At 41.2% G+C, this 17965-nt stretch overlaps 1 protein-coding gene across 3 annotated transcripts in view; it reads left to right on the top strand.

Annotated features, from left to right (window-relative positions):
* The first annotated feature begins 762 nt into the window (after nt 1–762).
* Nucleotides 763–17965, top strand: part of npr3 (natriuretic peptide receptor 3) — an 89233-nt gene continuing 72030 nt past the window's right edge. The window contains exons 1-2 of one of the 3 annotated variants that reach the window (XM_059989516.1): nt 763–2822; nt 15740–15862. In XM_059989516.1, coding sequence (XP_059845499.1) covers nt 2174–2822; nt 15740–15862 — 772 coding nt within the window. In that variant the 5' untranslated portion in view covers nt 763–2173. The remainder of the gene's footprint in view (nt 2823–15739; nt 15863–17965) is intronic. The other 2 variants (XM_059989515.1, XM_059989517.1) reach the window with 2 other exon arrangements.

Raw genomic sequence — 17965 nt, 5'->3', positions numbered from 1 at the left:
CTACTGCAATATGGTTAATGGTAAACTCAAGCAAGCAAGTCCTTCAGTTGTACCAACATGACTATATACTGTGAGAGTATCTTTACCACATGGGCTGCATGGGCTGGAGAAGGCCACTCCTACATTTCGCAAATTAACAACAAACATCTGACTCAAAAATATTGTCTCAACACTGTGAATAAATTTAAAAAGTAATTGAAATCTTGTGCTATCAGTCCTAATCATACATTAATTTGTCAGTGATTCTTATCAAAGATCACTGATCTAAAACATCAATTAATTTCTCCCTAGATAGTTAAAACCTCCAACCTGATAGCATGAACATCAATTTCTCTAACTTTTGGCTGGTACGGGAATTCATACACAGAGAAGAGCTCCTAGCAATTTCAATTTGAATTCCCATTCCCATTCTGACATGGCCTCATGATGAGTCAAAATCTGGTTAGAGAAACAACACACCATATACAGTCTGGGTTGCCTCAAACCTGAACATTGATTTATTCAACTTTTGGCAATTTGTCCCAGCCATCTCTCCTACTCTCTTTTTCTATTTTCCATTCTAGCCACTCTCCAACCCTGTCTCTTCCCCTCATCTGTCCAACACCTCCCTCTGGTTCTCCGCCTCCTTCTCTTTCTTCCATGGTCCATTGTTTTATCCTATCAGATTCCTCCTTCTTCACACCATTACCTCTTCCAGCGATCACCTCCCAGCCTCCAACCCACCCACCCTTTCCGCTCACCTGCCAGCTTGTATTCCTTCCCCTCCCCAAACTTCTGCCCCCTTCATTTGCAGTCTTTATTCTCCTCTGTCTGACTTCCAGTGTTCTTTGAGCATTGCTCATCTGGATCCACCCTTTGCTTGCCTGCGCTTGCCCCACTCATCCCCCTCACCTCTTCATTCCAGCTATCTCCCCTCTTTCAGTCCAGATGAAGGGTCTTGCTTGACCTGAAACATCCATTGCCCGTTTCTCCCGGCAGATGCTGCCTGACCTGCCGATTTCCTCCAGCACTTTTACACACAAAACACCTTTTCTGTGGTCTCCATGTTTCTTCCGCCAATTGGCCTTCTTTGGAGTTTCAAGGACAACCTGCATTTCGTGTTATGGTATACACCGTGTTTCAATGTATTAAATTGGAACTCTGCTCAATGAACTGAGTCAATTTTGAAGCGTGTGGTTTGCTTTACTTGTAAAATGGTGTGTTCCTTTCAGCCAAAGTTCTGTGACGATATTTCGGGGTTTTCCTGCATCCGGTGACTCTCAATACCGCACTATGTGTGACAGCATCATGCTTCGTGTGTCAGTCCTTCGTAAGATTAGTTAAGAATTTGTTTCATTCTTTTGCGATGAAATGCTCTAAGGTCGGCACCCTTTCAATGAAAATGTACAGTCGCGGATCGGGGAGAGCAGCATATCCAGGCTTCAGGCTGGTGGAGGAGCAGATTCCATCTGTTTGCAGACGTTGGTTTATGCTGCAGGGAATGAGGTCGCCTGAGGGAACTCATGAAGCGCAGCCGGGACTGAAACCCTGTGCCACACACATCGACAGATGGCGGTGTTCTGAATTCATCCACGCTGTGGTTTACTCTAAGGACTGGATTTTGCATAAACGGGAACTTTGTCACCGATCGTGTCACAAAATTTTCTGAATTCTTCTCACTTTACTGAAGAAATTTCCTCCAGAGATAAAGAAAAAAGTTTTCCCCTCAGAAACAATAAAATGGAGTAACTTTAAACCAGGCTGAAGAATTTAAACCTTTCATGTTGAACACACTCCCACCCTCAAAAGTCAAGCCGCCAATACTTTAATTCTTTTGGCTGTGAGAATAGATGTTGCAGTGTAAACAAAAAAAAAAGCCTTTGAACAGGGAGATGAATCCGGGCTGACGCAGGGAACCAATTGGAACATCAAGCCCTCCTCCCTGCGGCTCCCTGTGGTACAGTCTTGGCTAACCCGCTATTTAAACGGCGGCTTTGCCACTCTCAACACGAAAAGCAACCCGTTTTTCCGCGGTGTGCGATCGTGTTCAAGATCCCAACCATCTCCTCTCAACTTCTGCAAACTTTAGTTTTCCTCCCCCGTTCAACTTTCTGGCTTGCTTTGAGCTCCCCCCCTCCCCCGCCTCTCCTCTCCCCATCTCTCGCACGGGTAAGCCACTCAACTGCTCCCAAAGATGATATTTGCTTCAACCGGTCGAGTCTTGCTGTACTTGACGTGGGTCTCCCTCGTCCTTGGCAGCACGGTGGATGTCAGCGTGCTGGTGCTGCTGCCGGTGGAGAGCACGTACCTTTTCTCCATGAACAGAGTCAAACCTGCCATCGACTACGCCATCCAGAACCTGGCGCAGTCCAAGCTGAACTTCAGCGTGCGCTACCTGGACTCTGAATGTGGCAACAAGGCTCTTTTTCATCTGGTGGACACCAGCTTGCTACAGAAACCCGATGTCATCGTGGGTCCCGTGTGCGACTACGCGGCGGCGCCGGTCGCCAGGCTGGCTTCCCACTGGAACATCCCAATGGTGTCAGCCGGTCCTTTGGCGGCCGGCTTCGTTCACAAAGTCCCCGAGTACTCGCATCTCACGCGGGTCTCCCCGTCCTATTCCAAGATGGGCGAGATGTTCCTGGCCATGTTCCAGCGCTACAGGTGGAAGAGGGTATCCCTGGTGTACGCCGAAGATTTCGAGGAGAGGACCTGCTTCTTCACAGTGGAAGGGGTCCATATCGCTTTCCTCGGTGCAGACTATCACATGCATTCTATTAGTGTCTTTGATAAGGACGATCAGTTTGACGACATCGTGCAGGATATCCGGAACCATGCCAGGAGTGAGTGTACTTTTAAATAACAACTTTACGAAATCCATTCATTCCTATCTTTTCACTCCTATCACCTGACCGCTACTAAGAGAAAGATTAATTCGGGCGTAAATTCAACAGGTTAAACCCAATGTTAGATTCTGATCAGAGCAGTATGTTCTGTTCGTATAGGTGAGTTTGGTGAGAGAAAAGAAAATCAGTTTGTACATAGCTGTAGATAATAAAGAACCGATAAATCAGGATACTGAATTGTTAGATGGGCAACATGAACGAAGCTGGTGTACCTGGGAGAAGGACTACCGGGATAAACAGGCGTGATCTACCCGACACCTTTTAAACACTTTCTTAAAACTTTATATTCGGTTTCTGAGATGTAAAAGTATCAGGGGGCGTGTTAAAAAAAAAACTCAAGAGGGAGACGGAAAGAGAGCGAGCGAGCAAACGAGAGAGAGAGGGGAAGCAGAGAGGGAGAGAGAGGGGGGAGAGAGCCTGAGAGAGAAAGTTTCTCCTGCTAGGTTGCACTACTCAAGCGGTTCCATTACAGCATAGCAAAGTAAACAAGTTTAGACTCGTTTCTTTAATGTAATGAATATCTGTTTTGCCATAAAAGAGCGTGGGAGAAGTAATTAAGAATTTGTCCAAAGTGCCTACTCCGACGAACCTGTCTACATTTTGTTTGAATACGCATAAGTCACGGAACATTAACTTTTGCCAGCGATGGGTGATTTTGATATCCCTGGGTCCAATTTATTCCAGTGTCTTAAGTTGATGGTGATTTATTTAAATGATTTCATCGGTGTTGAGTTTGAAATCTATAGCCAGTTAAAATAATAAACCTTGTAAAAATACTTGGAGTGTTTTGAAGACTTCCACTCCAATCTTTGATATCTGTGGTACAGGCATCGCAAAACTTTCAAGGTAACCCTAGACACGCCTGTCGCTTCATGTATCAAAAAGGACAATACCTTAGATCGGATCAATAGAATGCGGCGACGTGATCGAAGAAATTTACTGAACCTGACGTAATTTAGTAAGTGCATGTAAAAAAAAATAAGCCTTGTCAGACCCAACGATCTGGATAAAACTGCCTGCCAGAACAGATAGGTGCGTAATGATGTGACTTTGTTCAATTTACTGGATGAAAATAATCTGAATATGAATTCCTCGGCCATGCAATCGATGCAACAGTTTGTAAGCGATGTAGCACCGTCTTAGGCAAAAGCAGCTGGGTGAACGGTTATAAAGCAGGATCCTAAGTACCCTGGACAGGAAAAGGATCATGAGAACAAGGCAGGGTAGAGTGCAGAGTATGCAGCTTTGGGCAAGAGAGAAGATCTTCTGTTAAAAATTGCTCTCTTAGTTTCAATGGCTAAACCAAACTTAGATATTTTCCACACAGTGTCTTGTCAATTTTCATTGTTTTCACTCATAACCTAAGATGAATTACACATTAGTGTAACTTCTATTTGAGAAATCTCCATTCTGCATCGTAACAAAAATTAAGTTTTTCTGAAAACCCATCTTTGTAACATAATGCTTGCCTTCAACTCTTTCTCAACTGTCCACAGTAAGGATGTACTGTTTTATTTTTGAATTGCATAAGGTGTATGGGAGTATGTAACATCCAACCACAACATCCAGTTGCTTTGTTATGAAGAGTTGTGCTTTCATAAACACAAGAGATTCTGCAGATTCTGGAAATCCAGGGTAAAGTCCACAAAATGCTGGAGGAACTCAGCAAGTGAGGCAGCATCTATGGAGAGTAATGGCAGTTGATATTTCAGGACTAGTCCCTTTTCATGACCCGATGAAGGGGCTTGTCCTGAAAGATCACTGTTTATTCCTTTCCATAGATACTGTGTGACCTGCTGAGTTCCTCCAGCATTTTGTTTGTGTGTGTTACTCTGTATTTTCATAAATTAGCTTAACTATACAAACCAAATCTTTCCATGACACATCAATAAGAATTGGTGAGCATCAAAGCGCCCTGTGTTTTCCTGTTCTAACAGTGTCTCGATTTTAACATAGAAACATAGAAAATCTACAGCACATTACAGGCCCTTCGGCCCACAATGTTCTCATGCTGTTTCTCAAATGTATTTGTGGTCTTGCCCTTCCCTCTCTCTGTAATCTGTCCAGTCTATCTCCATTTTCCCAAATCTGGACCTATACCCTTTCCTAATATTCACTGTTCCACCATCCATAATCACGCTTCCTATTGCCCAAAATCTGTTGCTTTAACCTGATAACTCCTGAACTCAGTATTAGATTCTGTTTGATATTGTTGCTGTGACATACCAATTGATTGTAAGTTGTGCTTGAAATGAAAGCTAACTTCTGCAGTATTACTGACACTGCTAATTCTGTTAAGGGATGACAGTCAGGTGGGTCCATATAAAATTTAATTGCCTCTTTAGTTTTTCTATTTGTTGGCCAAGGTGTAGTGACAGCGGTACTGGACGTTGACTCCGGTCCTCCTGGATTCAAATCCAGCTTGCTCCTTGCACGCTTTCCATCCGTGCTGGGTCGAGTGTCGAGCTAGCAACTCGACAATGTAACAAAACAGACCAAAATGCTGAAGAAGTGGCAAGGTTGCAACCTGATGCGTCACAAGGCGTGGAAAGGAGCAACGTTAATTTCTTGAGGAAGGGAACACTACTGCCGTTGCTTCATGTGGCTAATTTGGGACTCTGCTCCAAACATTGTGGTTGCCACTGTTCAGACTTCTGAAGCAGCTGAGCAAACTCTTCAGCTGTCAAAGGACAGCTAACTCTGGGTAGTAAATTCTAGTTTTGCCAGTGAGACTGAATATGTGGAAAATCCTAAAGGTTCAGTTGTATTGTTCAGACCTTGCTCGAAATATTATACAAAGCTTTATTCATTCGCATTGTCTCAATGTGGTTTCTAGCTGTGTTTGGCATAATTAGTAGCATCTTCATTCTGAGTTAAATGGTTCAAAGCTAAATGTTGGCTTCAATTCCCTCTCCAGTATTAGTATTCATATTCTCAGCAATTCCAGGGAGTCAATTATTGCTGAAGCAGTGCTGCAATATCTAAGATGCAGAGTTTAAATCAAATATTTCATTTGTCTGTCAAATAGATATTGATATTTAATTTCATCGTTTAAAATGCATAAGACATACATTGGAGGTGAATTTGGCTATTTGGCTCATCAAGTTTGCTCCACTTTTCCATCACAGCTGATTTATTATCCCTGTCAACCCCATTCTCCTGCTGTCTTCTCCCGTAACCTTCAACTCCCTTAGCAATCAGGAATCTATCAGCCTCTGCCTTCATTATACCCAATGACTTGGCCTCCACAACTTTCTGTGGCAATAAATTCCACATGTTCATGATACCCTGGCTAAAGAAATTGCTCCTCATCCCTGTTCTAAATGGACATCCCTCTAACCTGAGGCTGTGCCCTCTGGTCCTAATCTCTCCCACTATAGGAAGCATTTTCTCCACATCCACCCTATCGAAACCTTTCAGTATCCAATTTCAATGAGATACCCCCCATCCTTCTAACTCCAACATGTTTACAGGAAGGAGCTCTGCTATACTTGCGAAACTTCGATGCTAACAAATGCACATATGCACTGATAAATGTCTATTTTTACCTCATTGTTAAGGTTGTTGCATTCACTTATATAACTACTCTGACTGCAGTTCCAAATTATTACATGCAAATTCCTTTGAAACATGATATCATCCCCCATATGTTTAATCCTTTTGATCCTGCTTCCTTTATTGCATTTAAAGTTATTTGCCATGTTCCAATCTGCCTCAAAAAATTGTCTTTATTATTGATTTACACAACATTTGCTGTGTATTCATTTCCAGCAGATTATGGCTCCTGTCTCTTTCATTGATAACAGATTGATTCTGTTTGTTGTGGTGCTGAGCTGCTAGCCCTGTATTGGGTATTAAGCCAAACTTTTCTCAAAACTAATTCCAAACTAACTATCCCTGATTTGACAATGTTATAAGATTTCATCCTAATTTTAATTCTGTTTCCTGTGAATGTTACTCTTATGGCTTGATTTCACAATACTTTGCTTCAATGAATAACAGGTTTTATTTTAACCTCAAGCTTTAAAGTTGGAGCCAGAGTCAGGCATATGCTCCTTCAAAATTGCTTTGCTCTTCAGTAAAAATCTGTAATGATAATGAGAGAGCTATCAAGATTGGTCGATTCCAACTCCGAACAGTAGTAGTAGAAATGGAACTCCTACAATTGAGCACTGAGTGCTCACCATGAGGCCTTTAAATACAGACTTTCCATGAAGGAATGCCGCAGGCAATAATCGGCAGTCTTAAAGAGACAGCAGTAGCAGTTCCCCATACTCTGGGGAATTGGAGTGCTGAAACCAGGATGCCTGCCGCTTTTCAGTGGGAACCATGACAAAAAAAATCATGTCCATGAAGTATTACATTCCTGCTTGCCTCCATAATCTATGTCTCACTTGTAGTCCAAAAGGCTTTATCACCGTTTTGAATTTATCAGTGACTTGGCCTCCAAAGTTCCAAGGCACTAGCTTGTTCCACACTTGCTCCAGCCTCCGAGTGAAGTAGTTCCCCCTCAGATTCCCCTTATGTATTTCACCTTTCATGCTAAACCTATGACCTCATATCTCATCCCACCCAACCTGAAGGGAAAATGCCTGTATGTATTCACCCTAACTATACCCCTCATAAATCTATCAAATTTTCCTTCATTCTCCCACTCCAACATTTAAGAGAAGTTTGGCTAGGTACATGGATAGTAGGGGTATGGAGGGCTGTGGTCTCAATGCAGGTCAATGGGAGTAGGCTGTTTAAATGGTTTGGCACAGACTAGCTGGGCCAAAAGGCCTCTGTCTGTGCTGTACTTTTCTAGAACTTTGTCTCTAGTGCAAAAAAGGTGAGGTACCATCAGGGAGGAGGCTCAGGAACTTGAAGATGCACCTTCAGATTTTTAAAACAGCTTCTTCCCCTCTGCTATCAGGTTTCTGAATAGTCCATGAACCTTTGAACAATACCTCACTATGTTTATTCTCTTTTTGCTCTACTTATTTTTTATATTTCTTATTGTAGCTTATAGATTATTTTAAATGCTGCTGCAGAGCAGCAAGTTTTACAATGTATGTCAGTGATAATAAACCTGATTCTGATTCTGATAGTGTTCATGAGCCCATGGACCATTCAGAATACTGATGACGGAAGGGAAAGCAAACTGTATACAGGAAGCTCCTGTATCTCCTCTCTGATGGAGGTGTTGAAAAGCGGGACATGTCTCAGATGCTGTGAGTCCTTAATGATAGATGCCACCTTTTTGAAGCACCAACTTTTGAAGATGACCTCAATAGTGGAGAAGGTTGTTGCCAAGATGGACCCTCTTCAGCCTCTTTCAATCTTGCACACTCAAATTATCTTGCAATAAAGGTCATCATGCCATTCGTTTTCTTAATTGCTTACTGTACCTGTACTTTGGTATGGTCATCAGGAAATCTACCTCGATCAAATGCCATGGCATCTTCTAAGTCTACTTGAGCATAATCCCTCATCAAAAAACGGTTGTCAGTGATAACTCAATATATAAAAAAGTTGTTTTTTCATGATATTTATTGAGACATTTACCCCTTTTTTGATCCTTAATCTGAATTTATTAGGGATGAAATTTGCCTCAGGCAGTAGATGAGCAGTGGAGGAAAGCTGTCTTTGTCACACGTGGGTGGATTTTAATGGAGAAGAAAATCAGGCAGAGTACAAATCCATCTGCCGAAACACTGTCATTAATTTTCTTCTGCCACATCAACTTCCTACTACTCTGTCAGTATCTTACATTTCCTCCTAAAGAGTAAATACTTGCAGCTGTCAAATATATTTTGGGCACCACAGTAGCATGGTAGTTAGCGCAATAATATTACAGCTCGGGGCGTTCTTTCAGAGTTCAGTTCCAGCGCTGCCTATAAGAAGTTTCTGCATTCTCCATGTGATTCTCCATGGGTTTCCAAAGGTGTCCAGTCTAAAGATGTACCAGTTAGTAGGTTAATTAGTCATTGTAAATTGTCCTTTGATTAGAGTAGTGTTAAGTAGGTAGGTATGGCTCATTGGCGTGTTCTCCACTTTATAAAAATATAAAATAAAAATAAAAAATATAAACAAATAAAATATTATCCAGATAATCTTGTCCTTTGGATTTCATTTGATCCACATTACGTCATATTCAAATTGATAGAAGTCATCTAGTATTTAGGAGACAGAGTTATAAAAACTAGGAGGAGGGCAGAAGGGAAGTTGAGAAAATTATTTCAGTCAATTGGGAATGGAAGCCTGGAACTTACTGCTTGAATGTGTGATTGAGGCTGAAACCTCAATTACCTATATAAAAAAAAATGCCTGAATGAGGATATAGCAAACCATGACCTATTGAAGAGGAGAAGAACTTGGCTGAGCCTTGAGCCAAAGGAGAACTGAGATCAGAACTGGCCCTCAAATCTCAGTTGTAGACCAATAGGTACCACAGTGGGTTCTGAGATGGGAGGTTTTGGATTGATCTCTAGGTATTTGCCACAAAGGTCAGTTGATACTCCAGTGTGGACTGAGGGAATGCTTTAGTGGTAGAGATTTTTGTTTTAATTTATCTATTTTTCAGGATTTGGGCATTGCTGCAAGGCAACATTTTTTCCCCAGCCCTAACTGTACTTGAGAAAGTAGTGGTGAGTCATTTCAAAGTACATTGCTAGGGTATTTAAGAGTCAACCACATGGGATGGATTTGGAGATGCATTGTGCCAGACCAATTAAGGAGGGCTGAGTTCCTCCCATGAAGGACAGTAATTATTCAGTTAGGTTCTGACTTTTAATTAAGTCTCAATTGCTCACTTTGTTACATATATATAAAAAGGCAAAATATCTACATTTTAATCTAATATCCTAATCAATGTTTACTTTTTGATTCCTTAAAGCTGGGTGCTATAGTGCGGATAAGCTCCCACCACCTATTAAATGCTCTAATTTGCATGCATCTCAAATGGTCTCCGATAACCAGGTATTGCTTCTGCCCTTCAAGTATGGCTTAGCTACTAAGTCCAGCAGAACCGTTTCTACTGACAGCAGAAGGGGCAAAGGAAGGGTACAGGTGTCTTAAAACCAATCGCTTTGGGCACATGGGATTCATCAGCTCTTCTAGGAGAAAGAAAACTCTGATCCCAAACCTCCGCCAACTTGCGGCTATCCCCACTCATGGGAAGGCATTGAGAGTAAACCCTGAGAAAAAATCTGAAGCTGGAATCCCTAAGGCAGCCCTACATTGAGTTCAATGCTGACTGGCAACCCCGTGAAGCTGCTGGTGCCAAATTGTATTGGTCTTTGCTGTCACTTTGAATTCATTGGCTGCATGGAGAGTGTTGCAGGGGCAACAGCTTGTTCTCCATATTGTACTGCCCTGGCTTGCATACTGGCCTGCGTATCACGTAGACAGCTAGGATGCAACGTCCATGGATGACCCCAACCAACAGAGGCTATCATTTACCTGTTAATCAACATATCTGAAAGAAGGCTTTATCACCACATCACCATTAATAGCAAGGTTGGCTGCTATGTTCCTCACATAAGTAACTGAAAAAAAATTCTGGCTACAAAGCACTTTGGGACATTCTGAAAAAGAAATCACAGATAAAGAATATTGGTACAATTTGGTGCAATTAATCATGGTTTGTCAAACCTTCTAATCTGCAACATAACAATGTAATTCATTTCTTGCAGTGACCAAAGAGAGTCCAAAGAGGATTTACAATGATGGTGCCAGCCACATTAATCAGACTGGGTTTCCTTTCTCTCACGGGGGAAAAAAGTGGTTGGTGGACATCTTAAAACCCATGAATATTTTGATAGACTGGACAGAATAAAGTGGGGAAGAGCACCACCAGAAGGCACAGAGAAAAGCTAGCCATCAATAGATCCAACGGGGAATCTGGAAGAAAATTCCCTATCTATAGAGTGATGAGAATGTGAAACTCAGTCTCAGGGAATAGTTGAAACTAGCTACATAGATGTAGTACAAGCATATGAGGGAGAACAGAATAGACGACTACGCTGGCAGATTTAGATAATGAAAGATGAGAAAGAACTTGCATAATGCCAGCATGAACTGGCTGGGTTGAATGGCCTGCTTCTGGACTGTATACTTTATGGATAGTACTTGCATCACCTGAAAACTAACAGCGTGGAATTATTGGATACTTGCTGAAGATGCAAAGTAGTGAGAACATGGTCCACTATAAGATTCAGAATATATCCTGGCAAATTACTCTGAAAGGCAAGATGTATATGTTTAATAGCTGAAGTGTATTAAAGAAGGAAATTATTTGCCTCTATATCTTCATTACATTCAAAGGAATTTCCCTGTAAGTTAATTGCAGTCAATATGTGATGTTGCTAACAGTACAGGAACATCTAATCTGTTCACATTGAATGGCATCTAAAGTTAAATAGAATCTTTCTAAATTGTTACCATACATTTATCTTAAAACTGAACAAATAAATTACTAATACATAACTTTTATCATGAAATAGAATACATTTGTTAACAAAAGAGACTCAAATGTTTAATATACAGGAATAATAGTTCAGCAATTGTTTCCATAGCTTAAAAACAGGACCAAATTATTATGCAGATTATCCAATGCATTATTAGCAAAGAAGGCAATTTGTTACAGCATTGGTTACAGCATTGGTTACAATTTGTTACAGCATGTTTCAGTGAAATCAGGAGAGAAATGGAAGTTATTCTCCATTTATACTACTTCACTATATAAATATTTACACAGTGGCCACTTTATTAGGTACACCTGTATACCTGCTTGTTAATGCAATTATCTAATCATCCAATCATATAGCAGCAACTTGATGCATAAAAGCATGCAGATATAGTCAAGAGGTTCAATTATTGTTTAGACCAAACATCAAAATGGAGTAGAAATATGATTTAAGTGACTTTGCCCATTGGTGCCAGACAGGGTGGCTTGAGTAATTCAGAAACTGCTGATCTGGGATTTTCACGCACAACAATCTTTTTAGAGAATAGTTCAAAAAAACAAACAAAAATATCAGTTCTATGGATGAAAATATCTTGTTAATTAAAGAGATCAGAGGACAATGGCCAGACTGGTTCAAGCTGACAGGAAGGTGACAGTAAGTCAAATAACCAAGTGCCACAACAGTGGTGTGTAGAAGAGCACCTCTCAATGCACAACATGTTGGACCTTGAAGTGGAAGGGCTACAGCAGCAGATCACACATATACACACAGTGGCACTTTATTAGGTACAGGAGATATCACATAAAGTCATTATCTTGATTCTTCTTAAGCTCCATTGAGCAACCCATCTTTATGACCCAACACCAGGATCTTAATGTCAAGTTCAAATACACCCATAGCTGTGTCTTCAAAGAATCTATACCTTAAAAAAATCCATTAAAAAAGACAATCTGAAGGAACTGAATGTGAGATATTTTAAATCATTAAAAGTACGGACCAAAAGGTAGAGTGAAACTGTTCCCCTAGGTAGAGGTTGTTTCCTAATGCTGATGCCATAAATTCAAGGTTTGATTTGATTTTCATTATTATTATTATCAAATATACCAAGGTGCAATGAGAAGCTTGTATAGCATTTTGTTAAAACAGATTAAATCATCACATGTGTATAATCATGTGTATTGAGTTAGAATAATGTAGGCCCTCTGTTGATTGGAGTTCATTATAGATGGTGCATCTTAGCTGTGTACACAAGCCATATCAGTACAATATGGAGAACAAACTGTTGCCCATGCAGCAGGTTCCCCCTCTCCATGCACCTGATGAATCCAAAAGAATAGCAGACTGGTATAGTTTGGCACCAGTGATGTTGCAGGAGTTGCGAGTCAGTACTGAACTCAACGTCAGACTGCCTCCAGCTTTGGACATTTCCTCAAGGTTTACTCCTGAAACCTTTCCCATGAGTGGGCATAGCCTCAAGACAGCGGAGTTTTCCTTCTAGATGAGCTGCCAACTGCAGCTGATGAGTCTCATCTGACTGAAGTGACTACTGGTTTTAGGACACCAGTAACCTATCTTTGCCCTTTCTCATGTCAGTAGTGACAGTGTCACTGGGTATAGTAACTAAGCCAATGTGAAGACCAGGAGATGGACTTGGTTGTCAGAGGCTATTTGAGATACACACCATTGGGAGCATTTAATAAGTAGTGGGAACTAATGACTAATCCCCACTAACGACCCCCCCAAACCCACACCCCCAGCTATGGCAACCTTAAGGAACCAATAAGGTATAAAATGTAAGATCATAACGTGGTAAATTCTGTGGCTCAGTGTTCATCTTATCGTAGAAGAGGTCCATTCAAGAGTTTGATAACAGTGGGATAGAAGCTGTCCTTGGGCTTGATAGAGGGTGCTTGTTGGTTTTTGATTCAGTGAATTTGTTGCCTGGTATTTTACCATATGAAAAGATGTGTATTCAGACCTTAAAATTACTGATTACGGAAGAGGGTCAGGCCAATGTTGCTTCAAATTCGCTGCTAAATAAATGTAATTGTATTTACCTTGCACACGGTACACTCCAAGCAAGTAACCTCTTTCTGCTAAGTTTGCTTTATTGTTGCAGAATGTAATATGTATAGCACAGTCTGACTCAGATGTTATTTTGCAAGTGCATAATGCATTGTTGGATAAATACAAATATAAAATGTAAACTGTATTTTAAATATATTGCAGACTCATGGTACATGATGATTGTATTAGGTCCATGTTCAGAAAATGATTTTTTTTTATCCTGTCCTGTAATCTGTACAGTCGGTCTTTAAACACCTTCAATTTGTCAGATGTGAACTTGATCATAATCAAATATTCTCAACTAACTCTCCTTAGTTCCAACCTAATACAATTATTATTTGCTCTGCCCCAATTTAATGCTTTCCTGTAAGTCCAATATTTATCCTTAACTAAATTCATCTTAAAACTTGAGGAGTCATAGGGACTGTTTCCTAACAGTTCTCCCACTGAAAGCTCAGTCACCTGGTCAGGCTCATTACCCAACACCAGGTGCAGTATGGCTCCTCCTCTAATTTGGTCATTTACATATTGATTTAAGAAACCCACCTTTGAGGGAACATTGGCCGAGAGGGATAATAAGTCAGCCATGATAGAATAGTGGAGCAGCCTCAATGGGCTAAATGGCCTAATTTTGCTCCTATGTCTTATTTTACGAACTCAAGAACCAAGCACTGTGGAGGCTGGAAACAAAATGAAGACATAAACTCTTTTTGACGCCTAGCAGGCGAGGTGGTATTTTTTCCAAAAGAAGGAATAAAATTTCTAGGTTTCTTAAGAAATGGAAGAAGATAGCCAAGGGCAATGATGAACTTAATCTGTTAAGTCTGTTATGAAATTTTAATTCTGTTAGCACCTTTTGTCAACAGTTTTGGGCCCCGTATCTCAGAAAAGTCATTGGAGAGAGTCCAAAGGAGGTTCACGAGGATGATTTTGGAAATGAAGAGGTTAACATATGAAGAGTATTTGGCAGCATTGGGCCTGTACTCACTGGAATTTAGAAGAATGCAGGGGATCTCATTGAAATCTACCAGATGTTGAAAGAACTAGATGGGGTGGATATGGAGAGGATGTATTCTAAGATGGGGATATCCTGAACTAGAGGGCACAACCTCAAAGTTGAGGGGTAACCTTTTAGAAGAGAGGTAAGGAGGATTTTGTTTTTTAGCCAGAGAGTAGTAAATCTGTGGAATGCTCTGCCACAGATTACAGTGGAGGCCAAGTTCATGGATACATTTAAGGAGGAAGTTGATCATTTCCTGATCAGTTAGGGCATTAAAGAATATGGAGAGAAGGCAGTTATATGGAGTAAAGTGGGATCCAGGATCAGCCATGATTGAATGGCAGAGCAGACTCAATGGACTGAATGGCCTAATTCTGCTCCTATGTTTTATGGTCTTATGCACCTGACAAATTCTTCTCCAACTAAACCCCTTGCAGTCTATAATTCAGGAAGTTCATGAGCTTCAGCCACAGTACTACTGACCTGGCTGCTGCTGCTGTGCCCTAATAGGGCATCAACCCAAAGGGGCAAGCTTATTGCTAAGAAAATAACCACAGGGTAACCCTGCCCTGACTGCCTATTCCCCTTACTTCTCCTGGTGGGTGTGACCACCTTAGTAAAAGTCTTAACTGGTGTGGCATGGACTAGATGGGCTGAAGGGCCTGTTTCTGTGCTGTACTTTACTATGACTATAACTCTATGAAGCTCTCAGCTTCCTGGATGATCCAGAGATCTGCCAAGCTGTCAGATTTGTCAATCTCAGGTACTGATCAGTTCCAACAATCTCAGTTTTGCTTAGTGTAAATTTCCAGTTGCTGGCACTTTGGATTGTTTCACCACTTTAAAGTAATTGTTGAAAACTATTTCATAACAAGTAACGGGTAGGTAAAGTAGAACAATGGATGAGTGTGGATTGCTTCAAAACAAGGCAAGCACAAATATCTTGGGGTAAACATAAAATTCTGTGCTGAAATTTGTAATGGTTTTTAGTCATCTGGACTATGTATGTACCCGAGATACAATTTTTGACCTCAACTCTGATCATAGCTGGCAGATGGTGAAGGTCAGACCGGTTATGAGGATTATGCTTCATTGTCCTTATAGTTATCCTGAGACCATCATTGAAAAGGTGCAGAGGTACTGAGGGAGAAGATATTCAGGCTTGTTGTGGCAGTTACCTTGATTGATATCTTCCTCTACCTATTTCTTCATGTGAAGATTGTTGTTTGCAGGAGCTATCAGCATCTGTGACAAGAGTTAGCACCATCAAGGTGAATATTGCTTCATTTGGTATTTTCCAACCTAACTTTGTGATTTCATTATCTATGTTTCCACAGTTGTGATTATGTGTGCAAGTAGTCACACCATCCGTAAGATTATGCTCGCAGCCCACCGCCAGGGAATGACCAACGGAGACTATGTATTCTTCAACATCGAGCTCTTCAACAGCAGCTTATATGGTATGTAAAAATTTCCCCTAAGTATTTCTGTTTCTCTATATTTACTGATTTGCTGTGGTAACTCAATCCTCTCTTTCCTCGTTGCCTTGAAAAACTAAAGAAAGAAAAGCAATAAATGTGAACTAAATTTTATAATGCAGTCTTTCCTTAATGCCTTTTCACTTTTTACTTGGATATATTTTGACCCATCCAATCCATGCTAGCATTTCCAACTTTCCTCTTTAAATTATACTTTCACTGATATGTCCATGTAGTCTTCCCTTAAGTATACTTATAAAATTTGTTTCAGCCACTTTTTTGTGGTACTGAATTCTTGATTGTTATCACTCAATGTATAAAATGATTTCCTCAGAATCTCCTATTTGATGTTTCTTGTATGACTGACTTACAGTTTTGCTTATAGTTTCTGTGTTCTTCACAATTCTTAGCATTCTCTCTGGATGGATAGTGATTATCTGGATCAGAGTGATGGAATTACATTCAATAATGGCTTTTGAAGGAAAGTTGGATAAATATTTGAGATGGAAAATGTTATAGGAAGAAGCCAGACCAGATGTTCTTGCAGAGGAACATTGTGAACTCAATGGGATAACTAGTGTAAGGGGGTTCCTTCTTTATGTTACTGCGTATGTTATTCAAAATGGCTTCTTTGTTTTGTTAAAAGTAAGAACGCTTCTTTGTTATGATAACTGAAGAGAGAGTGCTCTCTCACGCAGCTTGTTTGGGTTAAAATTACTCGTAACGAGAATTGTATTCATTTGTTAACCAATTAGGATAGACGTTATTCTCTCTTCTGGGTCTGTAAGCTATTGTTGGCGGGCTTTTGGGGAGTCGGCGCAAGGTGGTGAGAGAGAGAGGATGTGATGCTGTAAGCTGGGTGATGGAATGGACCCTGAGCAGGGATCCAGGGCCAGGGTTTCGGCGAGGAGAGGAGACGAAGACAGACGTGCCAGGGGTGCTTGGTTGATCACTTCGGGTGGTCCTGAGCTACGAGTCGAGGAGGTTGGAGGGGATCGAATGGTGGCAAGAAGACTTCGTTAACTGAGCTCCAATGGTTGTGCATGAAGTGGTTGGACTTTGATAAGTTTGGCGCCTTTTACTTTTCCTTTTATATTGTATTGTATCTCTATTAAGTACATAGTTTCAATAAGATCTATAAAGTATAATCATTTAATTGCATATGGTGTACTGTCTGATATTTGGCAGGGTGGGGACAATAGACAGTAGGCACAGGAGTAGGCCATTTGGCCCTTCTAGCCAGCACCACCATTCACTGTGATCATGGCTGATCATCCACAATCAGTACCCTGTTCCTGCCCTCTCCCCATATCCCTTGACCCTGCTATCTGTAAGAGCTCTATCTAACTCTCTCTTGAATGCATCCAGAGACTTGGCCTCCACTGCCTTCTGGGGCAGAACATTCCACATATCCACCACTCTCTGGGTGAAAAAGTTTTTCTGCATCTCTGTTCTAAATGGCCTATCCCTTATTCTTAAACTGTGGCCTCTCGTCCTGGACTCACCCATCAGCGGGGACATCACACAGCATCTACACAAGCTGATTACCCAGTTTGGTGGGGCTGAAGGCTGCTCCCCCTAGACGTAAATGACTGAGCGAGCCTGAGGCTTACCAGGGGGTTACATTGTGGGGTGCTTGGTCCGGGATTGTATTCTGTGGAATTCTGTGTGATCACCCTCTTTAAATTTAAAGTTAGGGGGCAAAAGTTTAGGGGTAACATGAGGGGAAATTTCTTTACTCAGAGAGTGGCAGCTGTGTGGAACGAGCTTCCAGTAGAAGTGGTAGAGGCAGGTTCAGTATTGTCATTTAAAGTAAAATTGGATAGGTTTATGGACAGGAAAGGAATGGAGGGTTATGGGCTGAGTGCGGGTCAGTGGAACTAGGTGAGAGTAAGCATTCGGCACGGACTAGAAGGGCCGAGATGGCCTGTTTCCATGCTGTAATTGTTATATGGTTATAAATTATGCAGGCTGAGGGTTGACGAAAAGTTGGTGTGCCTCTGCTGGTGTGCGATTGCTGGTTATCACTGCATGCCTGTTGGGTGGGGTGGCTGTTAGTAGCCCGCAGGTCATTGTTCAAGTTCA

This window comes from Hypanus sabinus, chromosome 14 (assembly GCF_030144855.1).
Source record: "Hypanus sabinus isolate sHypSab1 chromosome 14, sHypSab1.hap1, whole genome shotgun sequence".
Classification (NCBI taxonomy): Eukaryota; Metazoa; Chordata; class Chondrichthyes; order Myliobatiformes; family Dasyatidae; genus Hypanus; species Hypanus sabinus.
The sequence above is the reverse complement of the archived record's forward strand: the minus strand, read 5'-3'. Positions and strand labels throughout refer to the sequence as shown.